The sequence below is a fragment of the Leptopilina boulardi genome, unplaced genomic scaffold (genome assembly GCF_019393585.1).
Source record: "Leptopilina boulardi isolate dan_hultmark-lab unplaced genomic scaffold, ZJU_Lbou_2.1 LbouV2_248, whole genome shotgun sequence".
Lineage (NCBI taxonomy): Eukaryota > Metazoa > Arthropoda > Insecta > Hymenoptera > Figitidae > Leptopilina > Leptopilina boulardi.
Genome location: NW_026137805.1, coordinates 2,463,582 through 2,485,917, shown reverse-complemented (window position 1 = coordinate 2,485,917; position 22,336 = coordinate 2,463,582). Strand labels below are relative to the sequence as shown.

General features: G+C 25.9%; 5 protein-coding genes across 9 annotated transcripts in view; 2 read left to right on the top strand and 3 right to left on the bottom strand.

Annotated features, from left to right (window-relative positions):
* Nucleotides 1-451: 451 nt before the first annotated feature.
* LOC127280480 (phospholipase A2-like) lies at nucleotides 452-4,957 on the top strand. Of its 4 annotated transcripts, none has more exons than XM_051303492.1 (6): nucleotides 452-1,058; nucleotides 1,330-1,610; nucleotides 3,422-3,569; nucleotides 3,858-4,019; nucleotides 4,197-4,306; nucleotides 4,658-4,957. In XM_051303492.1, the coding sequence occupies exons 2-6, from the start codon at nucleotides 1,538-1,540 to the stop codon at nucleotides 4,822-4,824; spliced, it is 660 nt and encodes a 219-aa protein (XP_051159449.1). In that variant the 5' UTR covers nucleotides 452-1,058; nucleotides 1,330-1,537; the 3' UTR covers nucleotides 4,825-4,957. The 4 variants fall into 4 exon arrangements, with proteins under 4 accessions (XP_051159449.1, XP_051159447.1, XP_051159448.1 ...); XM_051303490.1 differs by having other exon boundaries at nucleotides 460-1,085; nucleotides 1,330-1,599; XM_051303491.1 differs by having other exon boundaries at nucleotides 460-1,085; nucleotides 1,176-1,599.
* A 690-nt stretch (nucleotides 4,958-5,647) lies between these two features.
* Nucleotides 5,648-8,658, bottom strand: LOC127280478 (CDK5 regulatory subunit-associated protein 3). Its single transcript, XM_051303488.1, has 9 exons — nucleotides 8,516-8,658; nucleotides 8,198-8,372; nucleotides 7,792-8,030; nucleotides 7,419-7,689; nucleotides 7,130-7,239; nucleotides 6,699-6,983; nucleotides 6,384-6,595; nucleotides 6,126-6,297; nucleotides 5,648-6,044 (listed from the first exon to the last, which is right to left on the bottom strand). The coding sequence occupies exons 1-9, from the start codon at nucleotides 8,519-8,521 to the stop codon at nucleotides 5,973-5,975; spliced, it is 1,542 nt and encodes a 513-aa protein (XP_051159445.1). The 5' UTR covers nucleotides 8,522-8,658; the 3' UTR covers nucleotides 5,648-5,972.
* Nucleotides 8,659-9,002: 344 nt separating this feature from the next.
* LOC127280566 (adenomatous polyposis coli protein-like) overlaps nucleotides 9,003-22,336 on the top strand; it is a 40,385-nt gene continuing 27,051 nt past the window's right edge. Inside the window, exon 1 of one of the 2 annotated variants that reach the window (XM_051303628.1) lies at nucleotides 9,003-9,175. The gene's annotated coding sequence lies outside the window, so the exon portion shown is untranslated. Of the gene's footprint in view, nucleotides 9,176-16,118; nucleotides 16,351-22,336 lie in introns of those variants that run through there. The other variant, XM_051303629.1, reaches the window with a different exon arrangement.
* Nucleotides 10,082-12,192, bottom strand: LOC127280573 (transmembrane emp24 domain-containing protein 7). Its single transcript, XM_051303639.1, has 3 exons — nucleotides 11,844-12,192; nucleotides 10,940-11,185; nucleotides 10,082-10,768 (listed from the first exon to the last, which is right to left on the bottom strand). The coding sequence occupies exons 1-3, from the start codon at nucleotides 11,997-11,999 to the stop codon at nucleotides 10,532-10,534; spliced, it is 639 nt and encodes a 212-aa protein (XP_051159596.1). The 5' UTR covers nucleotides 12,000-12,192; the 3' UTR covers nucleotides 10,082-10,531.
* On the bottom strand, nucleotides 12,394-14,414 carry LOC127280572 (uncharacterized). Its single transcript, XM_051303638.1, has 2 exons — nucleotides 13,983-14,414; nucleotides 12,394-13,666 (listed from the first exon to the last, which is right to left on the bottom strand). The coding sequence occupies exons 1-2, from the start codon at nucleotides 14,122-14,124 to the stop codon at nucleotides 13,014-13,016; spliced, it is 795 nt and encodes a 264-aa protein (XP_051159595.1). The 5' UTR covers nucleotides 14,125-14,414; the 3' UTR covers nucleotides 12,394-13,013.

Below are 22,336 nucleotides of genomic sequence, written 5' to 3'. Positions count from 1 at the left end.
AGGATTACCTGCGGTGGAAGTATTTTTTTAAATAAACAAAATTGTTTGGAATAATAATATAAATAAACAATTGTTTGTTATAAACAAAAATTTTTTATAATTGACGAGAATAAATAATTTTAGTTGTTATAAATATAAAATTATGTTTATTATAAATAAACAATTGTTCGTTTTAAATAAACAATTAATTGTTATAAATAAAAATTTGATTATAAAAAAAAATAAATAAATAGTTCCAAAAAATATATATTCAATTATTTCTTACATAAACCAAAAAGAAAAAAAATCTTTTAAGAATTAAAAAAAAAATTTCCCGCGACTTTTAAAGTGTCCCACAAGCAATAAAGATAATCGTTCAAAAGTTTGCGCACACTTTGTATATACTTATAACTTACATATATAAATATCTCAAGGAAGTGTAAAGACAAGACATAATACCGGTCAATATTACTTCTAGTGGTAACTAGAGAAAAAAAAGAATTGCAGGTTTTGTAATATGCAAGTCTTTTTTTTTTATTATCTTTCCTAGTGACTCAGTACATAGAAAGTGTCTCACATTCTAAGTTGTATATATGCAAAAATCAGGTCAGAATTCTTGGATGAATTACGATTTTATATATATATATAACAAATATATTCAATTTGTAATTTCTTCACTAAATTTATTCTCTCATTGTCCATCGAACTGAAAGGACTATTTAGAAAGAAATAGGAAAAAAAAAATTTTTTTTGAACTGAATTTTTCTATTAAATTATAATTTGGGATTGAAAGCAAAAAAAAAAAAAAAAGAAGGGAGAAGGGTTGTGCGTTCAATATATATTTATTGAGTAAGGCCACGCGCACACAGTGAAAGTGTAACATAAACCCCATCTGCATTCTACATAATAGTCATTATTTGGGATGTCAGGGTTATGGCAAAAGTGAAGAGAGGTGAGCTTCAGTGAATTTAGGAAGGAGGGAATCATACAATCATTCCGTTTTTTTCAAAGATTCCATATAAACTTCAGAGGCAGTTCACCTCCAGCATCTTCCATGAAAGGAATCACTTCACTTCCACGTGCGTGTAGTGCAAAATTAATGTGAAGTTTGTACACCTTTTTTTATTGTTGAAAAAAAAATTATAATTTCAAAAAGAATTTATAATTTTTTTTTTCTTAAATTTTTTTTTTTCAAGAAATTGTGACTTTAAATGAGATTTTTTTTTTAATTTTGTGACAATTGTATGACTTCAAAAAAGTTTCTAATAATTTGAAAAAAAATTTTTCCTGGACAAAAAGAAGAAATTGTAGGAGAAAAAGAAATTTATTTTTTTTATTATTTCTTCGCAGAACCGATAAATAGAGAATGAGTTGCGGTGTGATAACAAAATTTAATGGATTTACCGAAGAGTCATTAAGATTTTTAAATGTGAAAATTCGATGACATCGATAATATGAGGGATGTGCTGTGATTGTGTTCAATGTGTCAAACGCAAAGAACTGTGGCAATCGGGCGTGATTGCGAACAGGTGCGTTTAATACGAAAATCCATTATTGGATGGAGTCAACGTGTCATTTCGCTAATTTTCACGATCATCATTTTTCTCGGCGTAATTCAAGGTACAAAGAAGGTTATTAATTTAATAATAATTTATTAAAAAAAATTAAATTTTTCAACAAATTTTTTGTTTATGCAACAATTTAAATTAATAACAAATTTATTTATTTATGAAAAACGAGGGTAACAATTATATTAATTAAATAATAATTAATAGTTTATAATAAATAATTATTTTTTATCTTTTAATAATAATAAATAATAATTATTCGACTTAGTCATAGATTCATAATCAAAAATCAATATTTCATAAAACTTCAAAAACTCAAAAAAAATGAATTAAAAAATCAATTACTTATCAATAATAGAAAAATTTAAAAAAAAATGTAATTTTTTTTTAACTAAATCAAACAAAAAATTTACTCTGAATTCTATGTACATATATTTAATATGGTGAAAACGACAATATTCTTGACGTTAACGAAGTGGTAACTATGTATTTAATTAACATAGTTCACACAGCAGTAATCATCTTAACGCGCGACTTTTATCATATAGCAGAACGATCCACAAGATAAGTAACCCAGAGACCTACATGCTTAGAAAGATTTACGAATTGCATTGTCCATAGGACTTTAATTTTGACATAATAAAATACCCATAAAATATTATCTATCTCAAAAAAATACTCAAAAAAAAATTTTTTTTTAAATATTAATGATGAATAAAAAAAATTAATTTATTCATATTATATTTAAATTTTACTTGAAGTAATTGAAATACCGTTCATTGTATAAAATAAGATAATCTAAATTACATTATCTTTATAACTAAATCATATAATATTGTAATATTTTTTAAATTATAAATGCTATTAATTTATTTAAAACGTTTTATGTAACTAATAATAGATAATTGTATCTGCATTATCTGTACAAGATAATGTCATCTAGATAATTTTATCCGGATAATATGTACAAGTTAATCTTATTTAGATAATTTTATCCAGATTATTCAATCAAAATTGTACAATGAAAAAAAAAATTTATTTGATTCAAATAATCGGTTATCATTTAAATATTTACTTGAACCAAATAATTTTTATTTGAATTAAATAAACTGCATTTGAACCAATAATTTCTGTATTTAAAACAAAAACCATAATTATTTGATACAAATAAATATTTATTTGATAGTAGTCAACTAACCGATTATTTGAATCAAAAAAATTTTTTTTCAGTGTAAAATACGAAAAATAAGAGACAAAATTGTATTTAAAAAAAAAATTGCCAAACGAAAAAGAAATTCATTGTTGAATGAAATTGTTTTTTTTTAAGTTTAGAAGGGCTTTGGGTCGTGAACTTTTTTATTGCCTTTATATAGTAAAAAAAAAAAAATTTCTCCTAAGAAGAAAAGAAAGTGCTGCGAATTAGCACACTTTGCAAAGTTCTCTTGAACAAAGACAATATTTAAAAAGTTATATACATATATATATGTCGACCATAAACGCAGGTGATTTATCAGTATAGTTGCTAGCTTTAGAAGAAAATTAAATCTTTCCGTCAGAAAGTGTCTTTTCCTTGCAGATTATACTTCATATCTGGACTATGATCATAAATAATAATTTATAAATTATCAGAATCTTCATTCAGATCGAAATTTGCAAATTTTATCAAATATTGATATTGGATTGATTTTATTTTTAAAAAATAATTTTCTAATAAATAATATTCTATACAATATTATAATTATCAATAAACAATAATTATCAGTAAATAATAGTTATTAATAATAATTAATAAATAATTCTATATGAATAATAATTAAATTAAGAAATAAATTGTTAATTTTTTAAAAACAAAAAAATAATAATCTTCTCAACAGTTACAGGTGGTGATTATCAGCAAGAACTGAATAAAAATGCAACCTGGGAAAAGGAGGATCTCTATTTAGGATTCAGTGGATTATTAATAAATAAGAGGAAAACTAGACTTTCTGATTCCCTTTTGGATACAAACTCTATAAAAGTTTCGTAAGTTCCATCCTCTTGTCGTCATGCTCCATTTTTTTTAAACCATTCCTCTATATAAAAAAAAGTACGCTCATAATTAACATTATCTAAATTAAGTATTCTTTTAAAAAATAAAAAAAATAGAAAATAAAATTTATTATTTTAACATTTGATTCTCAACTCTTATGGAAAAAAGAATTGGAATGAGTACTAGAATTTGTATTGGAATTCTATTCGTTTTTCGAAAATTAAAAATTTTATTTTGAAAAAAAAAATTGGAAAAAATTTTTTTTTTTTTTGAACATTCAGGTCAAACTCTCCAAACAAAGAGCAAAGACGATTCAAAAGAGGAGTCATTCATTTGTATAATATGATCGTATGTGCCAATGGCTGTAATCCTTTATCCTACAAAGGATATGGTTGTTATTGTGGATTTTTAGGCTCTGGCTTCATTACCGATGGCATCGACCGGTATGAAAATGTTCTATTTTCATAAATTTTAAATAATGACAAAAAAAATTAATTTCCTGTAAAAAACATTTTTTTTTAATTCAGGCAAATTTTTAATTTAATTCAATAAGAAGAAAATTTTCTATTTAGAAAAAAAATTTTTAAAACAAAGAAACTCACTTAAATTGCTAATTGTAGATGTTGTATGATGCACGATCGATGTTACGACGCTACTGAATGCCCAATGTTCCTGCAATATTTAGTGCCTTACTATTGGAAGTGCTTCCGAGGTCGAAAACCAATTTGTGGTTCGTTAAGTCAATTTTTTTCATTATACTTTTAATTACGACAATTTTTGCAAAAAAAAAAAAATAAATAACATGAAAAATAAAAAAAAATTGCAAATTAAAATATTTTCAAATCGTAAAAATAATAATAGTACCAAATATTTAACTAAAATTTTATTATTAAAAAATTATTATTATTATTATTATTATTATTATTATTATTATTATGATTATTATTTTATTATTTTATTATTTCTATTTTATTTTTAAATACTTTTTCTTTAAAAATTTTTATATAAAGAGAATTTTACTGTTTTGCTTATTGGTTTTTTAAATTTTATAATTAAAAAATTTTATAAATAAATTTTTTAGCTGTGGAACACGGAAAATGGGGAGGATCAGGATCGTGCGCTCAACGATTATGCGAATGTGATCGAGATTTTGCTGAATGTTTATCAAATTATCCTTGTCCAACGAAAAAAGCCGTTTGCACTTCATCGCCGTGGCGTCTCGTTCAAAATTTATTTATGATTTATTGATTATTATTATTTTTTTTTGCCTTTATTCTTTTGTGAAAAATACACAGTTACCATATTAATAAGCCTATATAGAAAATTTGTGTAAAAAAAAAAATGAGAATTATTTATAATAAATCTTGTTGTATATTTTTGATATACCAAAATTTTTCCACTTATACTATCTTTACGAAGTGTAGAATATCGAATGAAATTAATTCAATTTAATTTAAAAATATATTTCCTATTTTGAAATTTTAAAGCGAATACTTTTCGCAAATGCAAGAAAAAAATACGTCATTTCAATTTTTCTCATTTTTATTAAAGTTGATTAATTTTTGCCATATATTTTTAATGATGAAAAATCTTTTAGTTTTTTTTCTTTTTAATTCTAAGTGCGCAAATTGTTCTTGTACGCAAAGAATTGAAAAATCCTTTTGAGAGTTGACATGAAAGCAAAAGCATGTAATTTACTAATTTATATTTGTCTCCCGTGGAACACATATGCATATGAGGATAATTCTTTTTTTTATTAATGAATAACAAAGGTCGTGGTCCAGGTTACTGTGCCAAGATCCCAAGAGGAAAAGATAACAATCAATTTGCGACAAAAAGATTTGTATCTCTAGTCACTCATGTAGGCAAAAAAAAAGAAAAAGATTTATAGTTAACATAAAAAAATAATTAAAAACTGAATTTTTAATTATTTTTTTAATTATTTTACTAATTTTTTTTTTAATCGATTTTTCTATAAATTCTATTTCTATTTAAGAATAATTTTTCGAATTGAAAACTTTCTCTCGAAGGATAAAACTTTCCATCTCGTCTGCATATATTTTTATTGTACACACAAATTCAATGAATCATTTTTTTTACTTTTTTATTTCACGCTCTACTTCCTCCCATTAAAATGTAACTCAGATTTTGAAATTCCATGGGCACTTGACTTCTTTGTGAATAAATTAGCAATAATGGAAATCAATTTTCAGATGAAAATGAATCGAAAATTAAATTACAATTGCAAATAAATAAAATGTAACAAGAAAATAAACAGAAACGATTTTTTTATAATTTTTTATTATAATATATGCGAATTTAAAAAATCTGTAAATATACAACAAACAAAAAAAAACCCTTTAACCTTTAGTTGAAAATTTAAAAAAAAAACAAATTTACAGTGCATTCACGCCTCCTGTTAAGTAAACAGTCCTATTTTTATATTTTTTCGAAATGTCCTCCTCAATCTGTAAAAATTGAATATTTAAGTCAGTTATAAATATTAAAAATTAGATTAAACATTAAAATCTAAAAAGGACTTTTTTTACCTCATTTTGAAGTTCTTTAGTCCTTTGAATTACTATTTTTAACATTGGTTGAATATCAATAATTTGCTGTCGCGTCTCATCCTTCTTTTTTTGCATTGTCGTCTGTAAACTCTTCATTTTTTCAACCATTGTCAATTTTTGTTTCAATGTCGCTGTCAATGTATCAACATATCTTTGAGAGCAAAAAAAAAGAAATCAAATTTATTTAAAGTAAATAATAATAATGATGATGAATAATATAATTTAACAAAAAATTACCTAGGCGAATGTTTGATATTGTATAGATGTTGAACTCTCGAGTCCAACATTTCGGATAAAATAATTTGCAAATTATCCAACATATTTTGTGTACTATCCAAAGTTGCCAATTGAAGAATTGAAGACGCTTCTTGCATTTGACTCATGCTTAATAAATTTTTACTATTGTCACTTTTAAATTCATAAAGTCTCAATTTTAGGAATGCTTCCAACTGCAACATACATTTTTTTCGTTAATTAATTATTTGAATTAATTGAAATAAAAATAAGATGAATAAAATTAAAATTTATAAAAATCAAAATTAATTCCAAAACCTCGAAAAGTTGATCGATAAATTCATTTCTCGTTGATGGATTATCCAAAACTGTGAGTGCTTCTTTTCCAGTTGCAACTCCACCGTCATGACCATCGGCCTCAACAACAATTCCCGACTCCAGGGAAATATTATAATCAATTTCACCTTCGGCAATTTGTTCAACATTAACATCGCCCCAATCAATATCACCCTCCGCCGCTAAATTAACATCGCCAAAATCAATTGCACCATTTAAATCTAATCCACTGAAATTTGCATCATCAATGTTGTCGCCAAAATCTATCTGCAAACGAAAAGAATTGTCAATGGTATAGTTTTTCAAATATATAAATTTATTAATTAATATAAATTATAATATAAAAATTAATTGTCTCTTTCTATTGAAATTTAGAAGTGTCTAAAACATATTTTGAATTAAAAATCATTTACAGTGTCATCTAATTTATTTTCATCATCGAGACTAATGTCCAATGGAGTTTCAATAATGGACAAAGGCGGTTCACCGTAAATCCATTCATATGTCGTGGTATTTCCTTTTTCTGAAAAGAAAAACATGTTTTCTTATTTATTAAATGAAAATAAATTTTAATATTTTGGTAAATAATTGCGAGACTGTCAATATTTAATATAAATATTAATAGTTTGAAAAAAGATAAAGAATTCATATAATTTTGCTGCTTTTAAATTTTGAAATTGATTTCTTTTCTTTCATTCTCACCAACTATATATTGCACAAGTGGAATACAGCCACCGCTGTGTTTTCTGCCAAGTGTAAATTCCACGAAAGCATTGTAAAATTCAACAACATTTCCAAGTGATTTTGTTTTTTTAGCCACACGTTGATAAATTTCCGGAAGTTCCGCTAATCTTTCAACTAATTCCTTCTTTATATAATTACCCATTATTCCCAACTGTTTGCAAGTCACATTAAATTCCGAATGAGCGATATTCTCCGATTTTTTGTATTCTATCTCCTTTTTACCCAATTCCTATATTAAAAAAAAGAAAAGATTTTTTCTATTTTATACATATTGCAAGAGAATTATTTTTTAATTGAGAAAAAATCAAAGAAACAAATTAAAAATCCCCACGTTTTGTATTTGCTCCAATTTTTGGATTTGCTTCTTAAAACCAGGAACTTCATAATTAATATTTCTAATTAACATTTGCGCAGCTTCAGCAAGATAAAGATTGTCTTTTTCATATAATTTGACAATTTCCTGCCAATCTTTCATTCGTTGCGATCCATAACGTCCAAATAAATTTTTTGTATCAGCTTCAGTCTCTTTGAGAATTTCAACAATTTTCTTACAATGAAAATAGTTTATGTCTATAAATAAAAATAAGTGTTATTTATATTGAATTAATCACAAAAAATTCTAATTAATCCATTTACTTATAAATAAATTTAAGATATAAACAATGAAAAATTAAATAACTAATAAAAAAAATTTAATTTCATTAATTAATTGTAAATTTATTCTAAAATATATTTACGTGTTCCAGAAAGTAGTTTTGCAATTTCTTCGTGAATTGGCATATCCTGAATGGCATTGTTGATTTTTTCTCTAATTGATAAAATATGAGTTTGCCAATCTTTTTTACAATGTCGTCGATTTAATAACCATTCCAATAATTTACCGGAATTAATATCAATCGGTATATTTTGTTCCTGGAAGAAAGGAGACAATTGCTTTTTTTATTATTATATATCTAATAAAATCAAAATAAATACATATTTTTCCCCAAAAATACGTGCAAAGTTACTGTCAAAAAAATTATACAAATAGATTTTTTTATATAAATAAAAATTACCTCCATTTTTAAAATAATTTTTATATTTTCTATAAAATAAACAGCAAATATTTCAATAAGTTTCCAGCTGTTTGACGTGGTTTTGTTTATGAACTTTTGGAGTAAAACAGAATTTTTAGGTTATGTTAACAAAGAGAGGTGCTTTAGACAAAATTCTAATTTCCCGCCTGTCTAATGAACAACCACGTATATATACTTCCGGTTCTTGTAATATCTCGAATCACGATTTTACTTTCTAAAAACTTTTAAAAAATAGGGAAAATATAATTTATTGTAAGGTAAAAATATTTATTATTGAAAAATAACACCAAAAGTCATTTTATTCTATAGTCAATTTTACATTTAATAATAAAATAATAATATTTAATCCCATTTGCAAAATATCTCACACTTTCTGAAGTTGTCTGCACTTTTTGAAAGTTTTAATTCGATTGGTTGAAATTCTCTTCTCTCGATAATAGCATTTCGATATATATCGAAGGCATTTCCCCATATACCCTAACAACAACGTTAAATCTTTTTTTGTTTTTTTAATGTCCTGAGATTAATTGTTTATTCTTCGTAAGTTTCAATTAAATTGTAGTGTGATTATTGTTTATAAACTAAGTGAAAAGTGTTACAAAGGAAACAATAAGAATCTTCAAGTTTTCTTCGATTATTGTAAGTACAATTTTTTTGTCAATATAAAAATATGATTTAGTATAATAAAAAAACATTCGAGAAAAGATACATTGTCAACACGTGTTAATGATTAAAAAAAACGTTATTAATCTTTTAAATCAATATATAAATTTGAAAAATTGAACTTTTTGTCGTTTTTCATTAAAAACAAAATTTTTAGAAATGGAAAAAGACAATATTGAAGGTTATATTTTCGTTACCTATATATATTTAACAGTTATTACAATAATAGGATAGTTTCTGTTGAAAAAAGAAATCTAACGGTTTTTTGTTGTCTTTTTGATGAAATTTTTTAATATGTTACGTATTTATTGGCATAACCTCAAATTTAAAAACGGGTTTAAATACAATTTGGGATATATTAAAAAAACATTTCTAATTTTCTAAAAATTATATCGATATTTTTTGTAACAAATATTTAAAATTATTTTAGTAAATTTTTTTTACTGCTTTCGTATACATTAGCAAATTTTTTTTAATAAATAAAACATCGATTTATCAGTGATATTTTCCATTATCAATTTACCAAAGTTTTGTTATTAAAAATAGAAAATAATTCAAATTTTTTAAAAACGTATTTTATATAAATTTTATTAATTTTACAATTTATATAATTAGGGGTAAAATATTTTATTTTGAGGTTATGAGGAGTAATCGAACTAAAAGTTTTCCGTACACACGAAATTATTATTAGTACAATTTATTGTTTTTTATTTATTTATTATATTATTGCCTTTATTGTTATTATTAATAAATGATAATTAGTGCATTAAATTCTTTATGAAAATTTTTACTAAATCAAAATTTGAAGAATCGACTTAAAATAGTTTGCACACATAAACTTTTATAGTCAAGACAGGTTTCGCAAAAATAAAAAGACACAAATTTACACAACTATTTTTAATTATATTACAAATCGCACTCAATATAAAAAGGCAATTTAGATTTTTTAGAAAAAAATCATTTCTTTTATACTTCATTCTCCCAAATATATAAATTACAACTTGACGTACAAACGGGAAATAAAATTTCAAATGATTTTTTTACACCTTTTTTTATCTCGCTATTTGCTCTCGCAAAAAAAAATTGTACACTTTTTTTCCTTATAAATTAATTAATTAATTAATTAATATATTCAAGTTACACACATGACACGCAGTTGTTTTTTTTTTTTGTTGAAATAATTAAAACTCCAGTCTTTTTTTTTGGTTCAATAATGAAAGGAGTTCTCATTATACATATATAATACACACAATTCATAGCGAGGTAAATTATTTCAAAAAAAAAAGAAAAATAAATGACCCTCAAAAAAATTATATTTTTCCTAGTTTTAAATTACATTTTAGAAAGTGTTTGATATGGTTTTTTGTCTGTGAAGAAATTTTTCAATATATACACTTGTCCAATACTGATAATTAAAATTGCGAGAGTCTCTTGTAAAGACCACCAAAGAACACGTTCATTTAAATCTTCTGCCCTTTTACGTCCTTGCGCTTCTCGTAAACGATGATGCGTTTGTAAATCGAGAATTGTTGACAAACTCTTGTGAATTTCTTGCGACGCCGATTCCATCTGAAATCAATTATATTATTTTTTATTTTTTATTATATTATTAATAATATTACTATTATTAAAAATATTATTTATATTTTATTTCGTTATTCAAAAAAATAATGTTTTAAAAGGATTGAACTAAATTTAAAGCTGATTTTTTTCAACAAATTTTTGAATAAAAATTATTACCTGAGTCATTACAGTTACATGTTCGCCAACACCAGGCAATGGTTGTTCCTCACCAACTTGAAAGTCCATGTAAACAATTTTATGTGAAAATGTTGAAAATTCATTGCTAAAACATGCTTTATAGGGACCTGACATTAATGGCGTAAATGTGTAGGAATCAAATTGTGATTTCACTTGACGATAAATGATTTCTCTACTCGGTGCTTCTAACGTCACATCCACATCATATTGACCTCCAGTTACAACCTGTTAGGCAAAAAAGACAAATATTTTTTCAAAAAACAGAAATACAAAAAAAAACAATAATTTTTTTTTAAATGACTTTTATTTTTAATTTTAAATGACAAAAAAATTTAATTTCTTTTGAAAATTAAAAATAATAATTTTTGTTTGAAGAGGAAAAAATTATTACGTATTGAATAAAAAATAATTAATTAATTAATAAAAAAATGAAGGTAAATATTATTTACAAATTAATTAATTTGCTTTGGAAAATTTTTATTTTTCCTTTCTTTTATCACTAATTCATTATCGTTGATAACGAATAACCATTAAAATTGTCTTTTTTTTTGTAGATGTGGCAATGTTAATATTGTTTAAAAAAAAAAATACCTTTTTTCTCTCATTCAAAATATGGCAAAAAGAAAACCCGCCCAAAAAATTAAATTGATTTACAAATTCATTATACGCTATTTCTTTTTTGATTCGAAGAATTTTATATACCTTTTTTTATTCGAAATTAAAACAGAAAAAATATTTTAGGTTATCTCAATTTTTTTGACACATAAAAAGTGACATTTGAAGTGTTGAAAAAAAATAATTCATTTTCTCTCTAAATACAAAAGATAAACAGATAAAACAAATTTACTCAAATATTGAAAAATTGTATTTTTAATGTACTTACCTGGAATTCTAGTGTAGATGAAACATTTTTCTCAATATCTTGATAAAAGCATTGCTTTTCATTGTCGGGTAATTCGAAGGTTAACTCGATGCCATTGACATGTAATATCGTGGCAAAAAATGAGACAAAAAGAAAACACACTGACCAGTAGTCCATTTTATTTTTTTCACAAGTTCAATTGTTTATTTAAATTAATTAAAATTACATTTAAAGTTGTCGCGAGTAAAATTTTATTCACGTATTTTTTTTTTTATTGAAAAAATATTTCCTCTGGAAAATCCCGGTGTAACATAAATATCACGCAGCTCAAAAAAAGACTTTTATAACGTGGCCGGATATTATCTCTTTCTGCTATACAAACATTGAGCAAATGTCTAATGTCACGGTGTCGTCTGCTAGATTTTTAGCGCGGGAATTTTTGAAGTCTTTAACGGTTATTTGTAATTTTTTTTTTTACTTTTTTTTGTTATTAAATAATATATTTAAATTATTAAAAAAATAATCAATTAAATGGAAGGAATTAAAGAAGAAAATGTTTACTTTTGCAAAATTTGTTTTTATTTGAACTTTTTTAATAAACCATATATCTTTTTATATTAATCGCTTTTACTCTCTCTTTCTCTCTCTTTTTATATTATAAATCACAGATTTCATTTACCCCCACCCTACCCCTATTATAAAGTTTTTGACAAAATACATTTATTTTACTTTTTAACAGAGTTCGAATTTTCTTTTACGACATATTTTTGAATATTTTTTATGCTAAATAAACATTAAAAAATATTTTATGTTAGAAAATTGTTTTGTTCTACTTTTTTGTTAGAAATTTTTAAATACATAAAAAATACTTTCTTTTTTTTCAATTGAAATACTTTGTCAAAAAAACATTTTTTTTGTTACAAATTCTAAGCTTAACTTGCATAAGAGAAATATATAATACATTTAATAGAAATGTTTATCTATAACGAATTATTGTCAATTATATGATTGAATTTGTAAATTATTAATCAATTATTATATAAATTATTAATTAAACAATTACTAATTACTTAAATAATAATGTTTTAATTGATTAATATTGACAATTCAACGATTTTCAAATAATTGACAAAAACTATTTATGAATTATATTAAAATAATAATAGTAGTAATAATTATTAATTAATTAATTTACTCTTTGTAATGTTTTAATGTAAAAATTTCTTTCTGTGAAACAAATTCATCACTTTCAATTTCATCCTCCTCGAGTAGTTTATTGAGATTTGTGAGGACAATTTCTTTAAATTTTCTTCGTCTTTTTGCAGTGAGTTTCGCGACATCGGGCATAAGGCTTTTAAAAAAACTCCAATCTGGATTATCTTTATCGCTTGATTTAACTTCTGTAAGAAGATGATCAATTATTGGCCCAAGAACGTCATCATTAATGACAGTGGGTTTTATTATTTTCGATATTGAATTAGTGGCACGTTGTTGACTTTGCTGTTGTATTTGTTGTTGTCCCGTTGACGTTGGATCCTCGTATTCAATTTTTGCTGTACTCAATTCTTCATCCTCAACTTCTTCCTCATTTTCATAATCAATTACTTCATGTTCATCGAGGCTATTTGTTTTCTCTTCCCAATATTCAACAGTATTACTATTATTACTTGTACTACTTGGTTTATGTTGATTCATAAAATTATACAAAAAATCCATAGAATCAGCCAAATACCATTTTCGTCGTTTTCGTCCTGTTCCTGAATTAGAATTTCGCGCTTTTCCATCGCGTAATGCACGAGCATAAGAATTTCTTAAAGATGCCCATTTTGCTTTGCATTCTGCAACTAAAAAAATATATATGTTTTTTTATTTAAATCAATTTTTAAAATATAATCTCCAAAAAATTACTAAATAATAATTTTTATACTTTTTTTACAGCCGGTTTTTAAATTTAAGGTTATGTTTCGAACATTTAAAAGTGGGTTTTATTTTTCACACGGTTTCAAATAGATTCAATGTTTCCATGAAGAAAAACAATTATTTCCCAAAAATCGAAATTGAATTTTGACAGATAAATAAATCAACAACGAGATTCAAATCAGCAACATTGGGACAATAATTGTATCTAGTTATACGCCTCAATATATTTTAAATTCTTACCAGATTTATGCATTTCCTGTGCAATTTCTTCCCATAATTTTTCCAATAGACTACGACTTCCATGTTCCATCATTGTTGAATCATAAATCGCACGTTTTGATTTTACCAAATTAATTAATAATTCTGCCTCGCAATCCGCCATATTGCAATTTTCTTATAGTCAGGCCACACACAAAGTGCGTTCGGATCAGAATATATTCAAATTACTATATGGTATATAAAACTGGTACAATTTAAATGCAAAACAATCAACTAAATTGAAAATAATGGAAAAAAAATTATGTCGCCGAATAAATTTGATGATTATTTTTAATAGAATTATTTCATTGTGTTGTCATTTTTATTGGCGAATACCACCAGTGAGAGGGAATACGATGAAACTATTGTGTGTAATTCCATCTGTAACACGCTTGCCGAGCTGGCTCCGAACTGTTCCGAACTTAGTACCCCCACTTAGAGTTAGCAGGCGCGTAATTATTAGACGCTGCACCCAGGTTGAATAGAAAAATTTTTATAAAAATTTAATTTTTTTCCTATGAGTGTAATAATGCAAATTAAGAGACTTTTAACTGGAAATTACTTCGCGAAGCTTGTTTACCAAAAAAATTGAGAAAATTAAACAGTAGAATTTTTAGGTTAGGGATGTTACTCTGTCAAATTGGATATTCTGAAAATTGAACCGGCTGGGTTACCTTTCGGTTAACTTTTGGCTAAATTTCGGTTTTTTTGAAAAATATTTATTAAATCGAGAAAATATAGAAAAAAAAGTATTTTAAAAGATAAATAAAGGTTAGAAGAGTTAATTTATATAGAAAATGTAACAATTGGAGAAATAATTTATAACTAATATCAATTGTGCAATAAGTAGGTGTCAATTTGTCATTTAATGGAATTTTGAAATATTTTGATAAATTCGTATAAATTAATGGGTAATTTAATTTTTATTCAAAAAGAAATACAAAATTTATTAAATTCTATTATTTGAACGTCTAATTAAAATTAATAATAATTTAAATTGTTTTCATTTTTTATAATGTTGAGAAAACAATTTTGTATATGTAGATACAAATAATAGAGTTTAATAAATTTTATATTTCTTTTTGAATAAAAATTAAATTCCTCGGAATTACCGTTATTTGAATTTTTGAAGAATTAGCTGATACTATTCAGTTTACGAATATTGAAACATTGACCAAACAGAGAAACTCAGAGCCAAATAAAATTTTTTAAAAATTTCAAAATGCATTTTAAAAGGGAAGAATACTTTCAGATACTGTAACGAACTTTTGGAAAAAAAATTATCTCTTGATACACTGTAAAAAGAAAGTCTTATTTTAAGACAGAAAAGAGGTCTTATTTTAAGAAGCAACATTTTTAAGGCAGCTTTGCTGAATTTACGCAAATGCAATAATTTCCATTACAACTACTAGCGCTGATTTTAAGACTCATCTTAAAATAAGATTTTCTTTTTACTGTGATGTTACATGACCTGAAATATGGCCAAAAATTATCTTTTTGCATTTTTAGATTAGAATATCTCGAAAACCTAACGTGATGGGTTAATTCTGAAGTCAGATTAGGGTTCAACAGTTCAGAAAAGTATAGTCTGGTTTTTGGCTCTGAAGTAGGTGAAAATGTTGTCAGTCTGTTATTAGTTACTAAATTGAGGTCGAAGGATGCTTTTTCTTTAAAAAATTTTATCAAGCATTTACAATCAATTACTAAACACTCCAATTTACTAATTTTAGGATTCGGAAAATATCGTCTAATTGATAATAATTATTTTAAGAAACAAAAGTCCGTCTGATGACAAGTGCGTACTAAAGAAGACAAAAAGTGCACTGCAAGTAGTCTGCGCCCTTAATGTAGAGTCTGTTCTTGACAAAGCACAAGTGACAAGAGTTGCCCCGCGATGGCCTTTGTAGGGGTAAAGAGGGATTGAGAAAGAAGTAGGGGGTGGAAAACAGGGGTGGCTTTTGGTCGCGTGGTATCACGTAGAATGCACTACTGCGAGTACCTAAGTACTTGGGGTTGTGCAGAAGGTGAAGAGGTGATGGTGGGAGGAGAAGGAGGAAATAATTTCAAGAGTAGGGGAAAACGCGGACGGTCCCTCGTCACGGCGGGAAAGCTTGCTTTTGTACTGCACACAGTACAGCTAAGTTGATCCAAGTGGCCACATGGCACCAGTCAAACCATTTAGTTAAAAGAAAAAAGAAAAAGTCCAAACATTTTCTCCGAGTCCTCTTCTTCGTGAATCCAGTGTCTCGTAACTTAGTGCTTGTGAACTCCAAAAAAAAAAAAATAGTGCAAATATTTTTTTAACATACAAGGATTCTTATTTTTTTCACTGGCATTGTAATAATACAAGGTTAGTCGAAATTTATTTTTAACTAATAAATATTTTGCAATTTAAAACTAAACCCCTTGTTACAAATCAAAAGAATTTTTTTCTTCTTTTTATTTAGTTCAATTTAATAAATGACAATATTTATCACACTGAAAGTAAATATTTACTATACTGGAAATAATATTTGCAATACTGAAAGTAAACTACAACACTCAGCACTAATTTGTTTATAACAATAAGTAAATATCTAAACTTTCATTTAGAAACAAAATTTTTAAAATTCTTTTTAAAATTTGTACCAAACTCCTCACTCTTTCCCCCTATGACAAACGGACGGACAGACAGCAAAAAGGGTCTAAATTTTCATGAGAAAAAATTGAACGATTTTTGTGTGAAATAGCATCTAGGAACTCAGGATCGTTGATCTATTCAAGAGATACATAAGTTTAAAATTACGAGCTGGCAAAGCCGGCCCATGACGGTCACGCAGAGTGATTTCATGAAAGAACCTGCACAAGACATTGACGAGGAGAGAATTTCTCTAGCGTCTGTCTCTCTTTCTCTCTCTCTTTTTTTCGACGATGATGCGAAATCTGATGGGGGGGGGGATTACCATATATATGTATGTCCCTCTCTTTCATCTGCATTGAATATTCTGTATAGGGTGAAACACCCCTTCAAAAAAAAGCTTCATGTATTTCGATAAAACAAGAATTTCCCCATACTCGAACGATAGTTCAAATAGCTTCTTCTTATTCTTTTCTATACATGTGTTACATATCGAGAAACGTGTGTAATCTGAGGATTTCCGAGGGTGTATATATTTTTCCTTATTTTTCCATGTGCGCCATACTAAAGGACCCTCTCCGCCTCTAGAACTTAACTTATGATTGGAATTTTTTCCTTTAAATTCAAATTTGGCTATGGAAATTTTAACGAAATATCCTTTCTCTCTTGCAAAAAATAGAAAAAAAAAATATTAGCGTCTTTTGAATTATATTTTTACAAAACAATTTCAATTAAATCTAATAAATTTTTCATAAAAATTATTAGTTAAATAAATTTTTTTAACTAATAATTTTTATGAAAAATTCTTTTACCCCATTTTGAAGAATCATTAAAAAAAAAAATCATGGTACTTTGACGAAATTTTGACATCTAATTTTTGTGCAAATCTTTTTAAAAGTTTTTTTTCTCTCTCTCACTCTCTTCAAAACTTTATTGCGGGAAAGTTATATACTTTTGAAAGTTACTTTAAATTTAAGAAGGAAAACATTTCGTAGTTTTTGGCATAAAAAGAAAAAGAAATTGAAGGTTGAAGAGGGTAGAGAAAAGATATGAGGAAAAGAAAATATGGAAGAGCGAAGAGTTCTTTAAATTGAACTCCTTGGCTTTGGTGTGTGTCTCGACGTGTGCACTCTTTCTTGACTGGGTATAAAGTGTCACAACAACTGAGAGTTTACACACGAAACCTCGTAAAATTATGCGACATGAAATGTACGGTTATGCATTATATTCAACGTGAAATTTTCTTTGTGTGCAATGACTTAACTGCACTTCATTGTTATAAACTTTTTAATCTATATACTTTGGTTTTAGATAAAATCTAATTTCACGTTAAATATATATATGTATAGAAACGTTTTAAACGTGGCTGAAATTTTTTTTTGTTTTTCAAATTTTATTGCCTGTGAATATAATTTTGTCATACTTAGATCTTTATTTTTCATCTCAAAATTTATCGCCTCATATATAACCGAATTTTATTTTAAAAGCTGAAAATTGATTTTTAATTATAATCGAGTTGCCTTGGTAACGAATGATATTTAAAAACTTTTATATAATTTAGCGCAGATTGATATTTATTAAATATTTAATTGCATTAGAATTGAGTTTTTTTAAATTTCAAGTCTATATTTTATAATTAAGTGTCGCAATTATTTGATATTAAAATAATTTTGAGACTTCTCTCTAAATTTGTCCTTGTCCGGAAATTATATATTGCATATTTTATTTTTATACTTTTTATCTATTTTGGTGAATTGGAATTTATTATTGAATGAATTATTGATTATTATTACTTATTATTGTAATTTTTTACGCGGATATTATATTTGATGAACAAGAAGGAGACCTAAAATGTAAAAAATGAGAGGTTATGTTTCTAGTAGTTTTTTTTGTCTTTCATTTAAAATACAATTGCTCTCTATAAAGAAGTTTATTTATTTATTTAGAATTATTTATTTATTTAAGAAAAAAAAGATACAAGATTAGAATTCGAATGAAAGTCCAATGTGTGTATGTCTCCCCCTTAGATTCGAAGTACAAGCACTTGGAGCACGTTTCTCTCTTAAATTAATCATAAGGGGTGTCTGGCTTTGTAACACACGTATATAAGGGGAAGTCAGAGCAATCGATTTTTTTTTTCACCCTAAAGTGTTCTTGTACAAAACAGTCTTTTTTAATCAAGACGTAAAACGTCTCTCCTTTTCCTCTTTGGAAATTAAATAAACATCTTTACCTCTCTTTTTAGCCATCTGTTTTGTTTTTTTCGCAGATTTTTTACACTGATTTTATGTTTCATTTTTACGGTATAATAATTTATCTCTTAAAAATTAGGGTTTAGTACTAAAAGAAAATAATTTTTTTAAAACTTAAATTGAATATTTTTTTAAATTTAGTCTCTTAGGATTTGTATATATATACCTACAATAAACCTATTACTCGGGAGGAACTTGTAAGGTTTCATTTTCAACATGAACGAGTTTCTAAACACAAACGCGTAGCTTTTGTTTCATTATAAAATACGGAACTTTTAATCAAGTTAAAACTATCATAAACATAATCTATAATTTTTTTGTTTCTTGGATCCTTTTCTTCAGTGTGAGTCACAAACATCTGTTAATTTTTACAATAACTTAAAAATTACATTAGAATGAAAAGAGTGACATTTTTTTTGACTTCTCGATAAAGAAATATTTTTTTTACATGATTAAATCTTTATTATGTCTCCGATATTTTAAAGGAAACTAAAAAAAGATTAAATATATATTAGCATAATTTATTTCCTGTTTTGTGTAGCGGGATGCAGTCATTTAAAAAAAAAAACTTTCCTGGTGCAGCCAACTTTGCAATTTCCGGTCATCGACTAAAGTCGCGCATTGCTGCTCGCACTTTGAGCAATGTTCATTCTTCTAGAGTTAAGATTATTATCAACACAGAAAAAACCTGAATTCAAATTGAGTATAGATTCTATACTCAATTTGATTCGCAACAAAAATGAAACTGGTTGTCTCATTTCGAGTTCTAAGGTAAAAGTATCAAAATGAAACAGGCAAGTTTCATTTTGAGAAAAAGAAAAATGGAAAAATATTGTGAAATAACGAATAATTTTGCACAAAAACATGAAATATAATAATTACAAAGAAGTAAATAACACGCTAGACTTAATATATTTGATTAAAAATTGCTTGTAATCGCGTAATAAAATAATAAAGGAAATATGTTTTTAGGTTAGAAAAATGAAAACATGTGTTTTGACAACAGGAACGGTACTACCAACTTAAATAATAGCGGTAAATTTAAAAACTTATGAAATTAATTATTATCTACGTAAATAATAATAAATAATTTTTATTTAAAAACTTCTAAATATTCGTACTGGTCAAAATAATCTTTCCGGTGTTGTTGAAATATTAGAAACAATAATTGAAATACAAAATTACTCTGCTTATGATGCCAACTTAGAAATCTGAAATTCCAGCCAATATCATTTTGAATAACATGAAGTTTGTCCCATACTCATTTCGATACCCAAAAGAAAATGAGTTGCAACAAAAATGAGTCCAAGTTTTTTCTGTGAAAGTCAGTTTTGTATATGCATATATATATATTAGGCAAATAAGTTTTATATTTGTATATGTGAACGTGTTACATTTCGGGTAATTGAAATACTATTACGACTATGTAACAACATGTTTAGATCATTTAACACGTTAAGTTTAATATTGCTTTTAACACGATTAGAAAACGTGAATTTTATAGAAAAACAAATGCAACGTTATATTATTATAATAAAAATAACGGTTTTTTTTGTTTCATTTCTGAAAGTTGTAAATTTTTAATTAAGATTCTAATTGACATTTCCTTTAGCCCTCCCTCCTCCCCCTCCTGTCCACCTAGCCCAATACTAATAGCACTTTTTTCTATATTATCTTAAAACACTATACTTAATAAATGCTGATCTTTATATTATAGTATTATTTATAAAAAATGAATATTACAGAGAAAAAGAGAGTAAAAGGGTGGGGGAGAGAACTAGGTCGTGAGTTAATTCGGTATATGATTTGTTAGCTTCTTCAACAAACTTCCTTGAGGCACGTTAGGAAAATCTTTTGTAATTACAGTCTTTCCTAAACATTATTGTTTAAACCACGTATATTCTCATACTTCTCAATTTCATTCTCTTTTAGATCTTAGTCAACATTTTTAGAAATTTCAATTTTTCACTAGTCTCATCTTTATTATCTATTGTATTATAAATTATTTTCTTCTATATTGAAGCTATCAATTTTCAATTTATTGTAAAAATCATTATTTGAATTTTGATTTTATTTATTTATTTAGTTATTTAAATTTAAATATTTTTCATTAATATTTGTTTTGAATAATTGATTATTTATTTGTTTTTATTATTAATCTCTGATGTCATATCTGTGACTAAGAATCAATCAAATTATATATTTCGTGCTATATATAAAATGTTTCTTAATAAACTGCGTCTCAAGCATTTCCTTTCTTGGATCTTTGCATTATAAAAGGGATTTTAGGAAGTTCACCATGAGACGGACAAATTTTTTTTCTCATTTTTTTTGACGACGGAAGGATAATATGTTTGATCTTCACTTTTATGGCACACATGAAAACCGGTCGACATTCCTATCAAGGCCGCTCCTTCTTTGGCATATACGACAAAAGTTAATAAGTCTTGACACCTTCGTGCAAAAAAAAAAAACAAAATCTTTTTTTAGGAAGTAAAAAACAATTTCCCTAATTTTATAGAAAATTATCTAATAAAACGAATGACAATTTTTTTCTCTCTAGTGAACCCATAAAAAAGTGAAGACAATTTAATTAAGAAATGAATATAAAAGTGAAGTATATATTGAAAAGTTTTTTTTTTTACAATAAAAAACCAAAAAAAAAAAAAGATGTTGCTCTCTTGAAATGAACCTCTCACCTTCAGTCTTGGTTTTATAGTACCTATTCTCTTATACATGTTTCTCGACTATACCATACCAACAATATATGTATACACAACTACGCGTGACAATCAATATAGAACCCAATATTATGTTGTATGAGTGTGCAATTCACGTGTCATGACAGTACGTGTGCTCTTGGGTCGGATAAGTTCAGGAAAAGTACAAGGAAGGGGTGAACAAAGTCCTTTTAAAGAAACTCGACATACACATAGAAACACACTATATGCAACTACCATAAAAATACCAATCCCAATGTACACACAACTGTTTCGCCTTGATAATATAAATCCTTTTTCTCCATCGTATATAACCAATAAATATTGACTTTCCCGTGTAAAAAGTGAAATTAGTTTTTTTTTCTCGAAAAATCCAATTGACTGGAGATGAAATATTAGATTTTTATATTTAGTTTGACGTATACATATATGATTAAAATAGAAAAAAAAATTTTTTAACTTAAATGAAAAAAGTAATACATAGAACATTTTTAGATCAGCTATTTTGAATTTTTAAAATTCGACTTAATATTTTTTGTATTCAGCGACCCCGAAAACCCCCTAAGTAGCAAAATGTAATCGATTTAAAAGAATTTTAATTTTTTTTTTCCGCCATTTTGAATTTAAAATCTGACTTTAGATTCATGTTCAGTATCCCCAAAAACCTTCGAGTAATAAGTATTAAGCTCAACCGATGAATTAAAAAAAAATCTCTCGACATATTGGTACCCGTAGTTAAAAATTTTT

Excerpts from the sequence above, each read along its gene's own strand:
- LOC127280573 (XM_051303639.1), bottom strand. The coding sequence starts at position 11,999 with ATGGACTACTGGTCAGTGTGTTTTCTTTTTGTCTCATTTTTTGCCACG. Across the intron at positions 11,186-11,843 it reads CATCTACACTAGAATTCCAG|GTTGTAACTGGAGGTCAATA; the intron begins GTAAGTACATTA and ends TTTGCCTAACAG. Across the intron at positions 10,769-10,939 it reads ATGTAACTGTAATGACTCAG|ATGGAATCGGCGTCGCAAGA; the intron begins GTAATAATTTTT and ends AATTGATTTCAG.
- LOC127280572 (XM_051303638.1), bottom strand. The coding sequence starts at position 14,124 with ATGGCGGATTGCGAGGCAGAATTATTAATTAATTTGGTAAAATCAAAA. Across the intron at positions 13,667-13,982 it reads ACAGGAAATGCATAAATCTG|TTGCAGAATGCAAAGCAAAA; the intron begins GTAAGAATTTAA and ends ATATTTTTTTAG.
- LOC127280480 (XM_051303490.1), top strand. The coding sequence starts at position 1,461 with ATGTGTCAAACGCAAAGAACTGTGGCAATCGGGCGTGATTGCGAACAG. Across the intron at positions 3,570-3,857 it reads ACAAACTCTATAAAAGTTTC|GTCAAACTCTCCAAACAAAG; the intron begins GTAAGTTCCATC and ends TTGAACATTCAG. Across the intron at positions 4,307-4,657 it reads AGGTCGAAAACCAATTTGTG|CTGTGGAACACGGAAAATGG; the intron begins GTTCGTTAAGTC and ends TAAATTTTTTAG.
- LOC127280478 (XM_051303488.1), bottom strand. Across the intron at positions 8,031-8,197 it reads AAAACTACTTTCTGGAACAC|ACATAAACTATTTTCATTGT; the intron begins GTAAATATATTT and ends TTTTATTTATAG. Across the intron at positions 7,690-7,791 it reads AATTGGAGCAAATACAAAAC|GAATTGGGTAAAAAGGAGAT; the intron begins GTGGGGATTTTT and ends TTTTTAATATAG.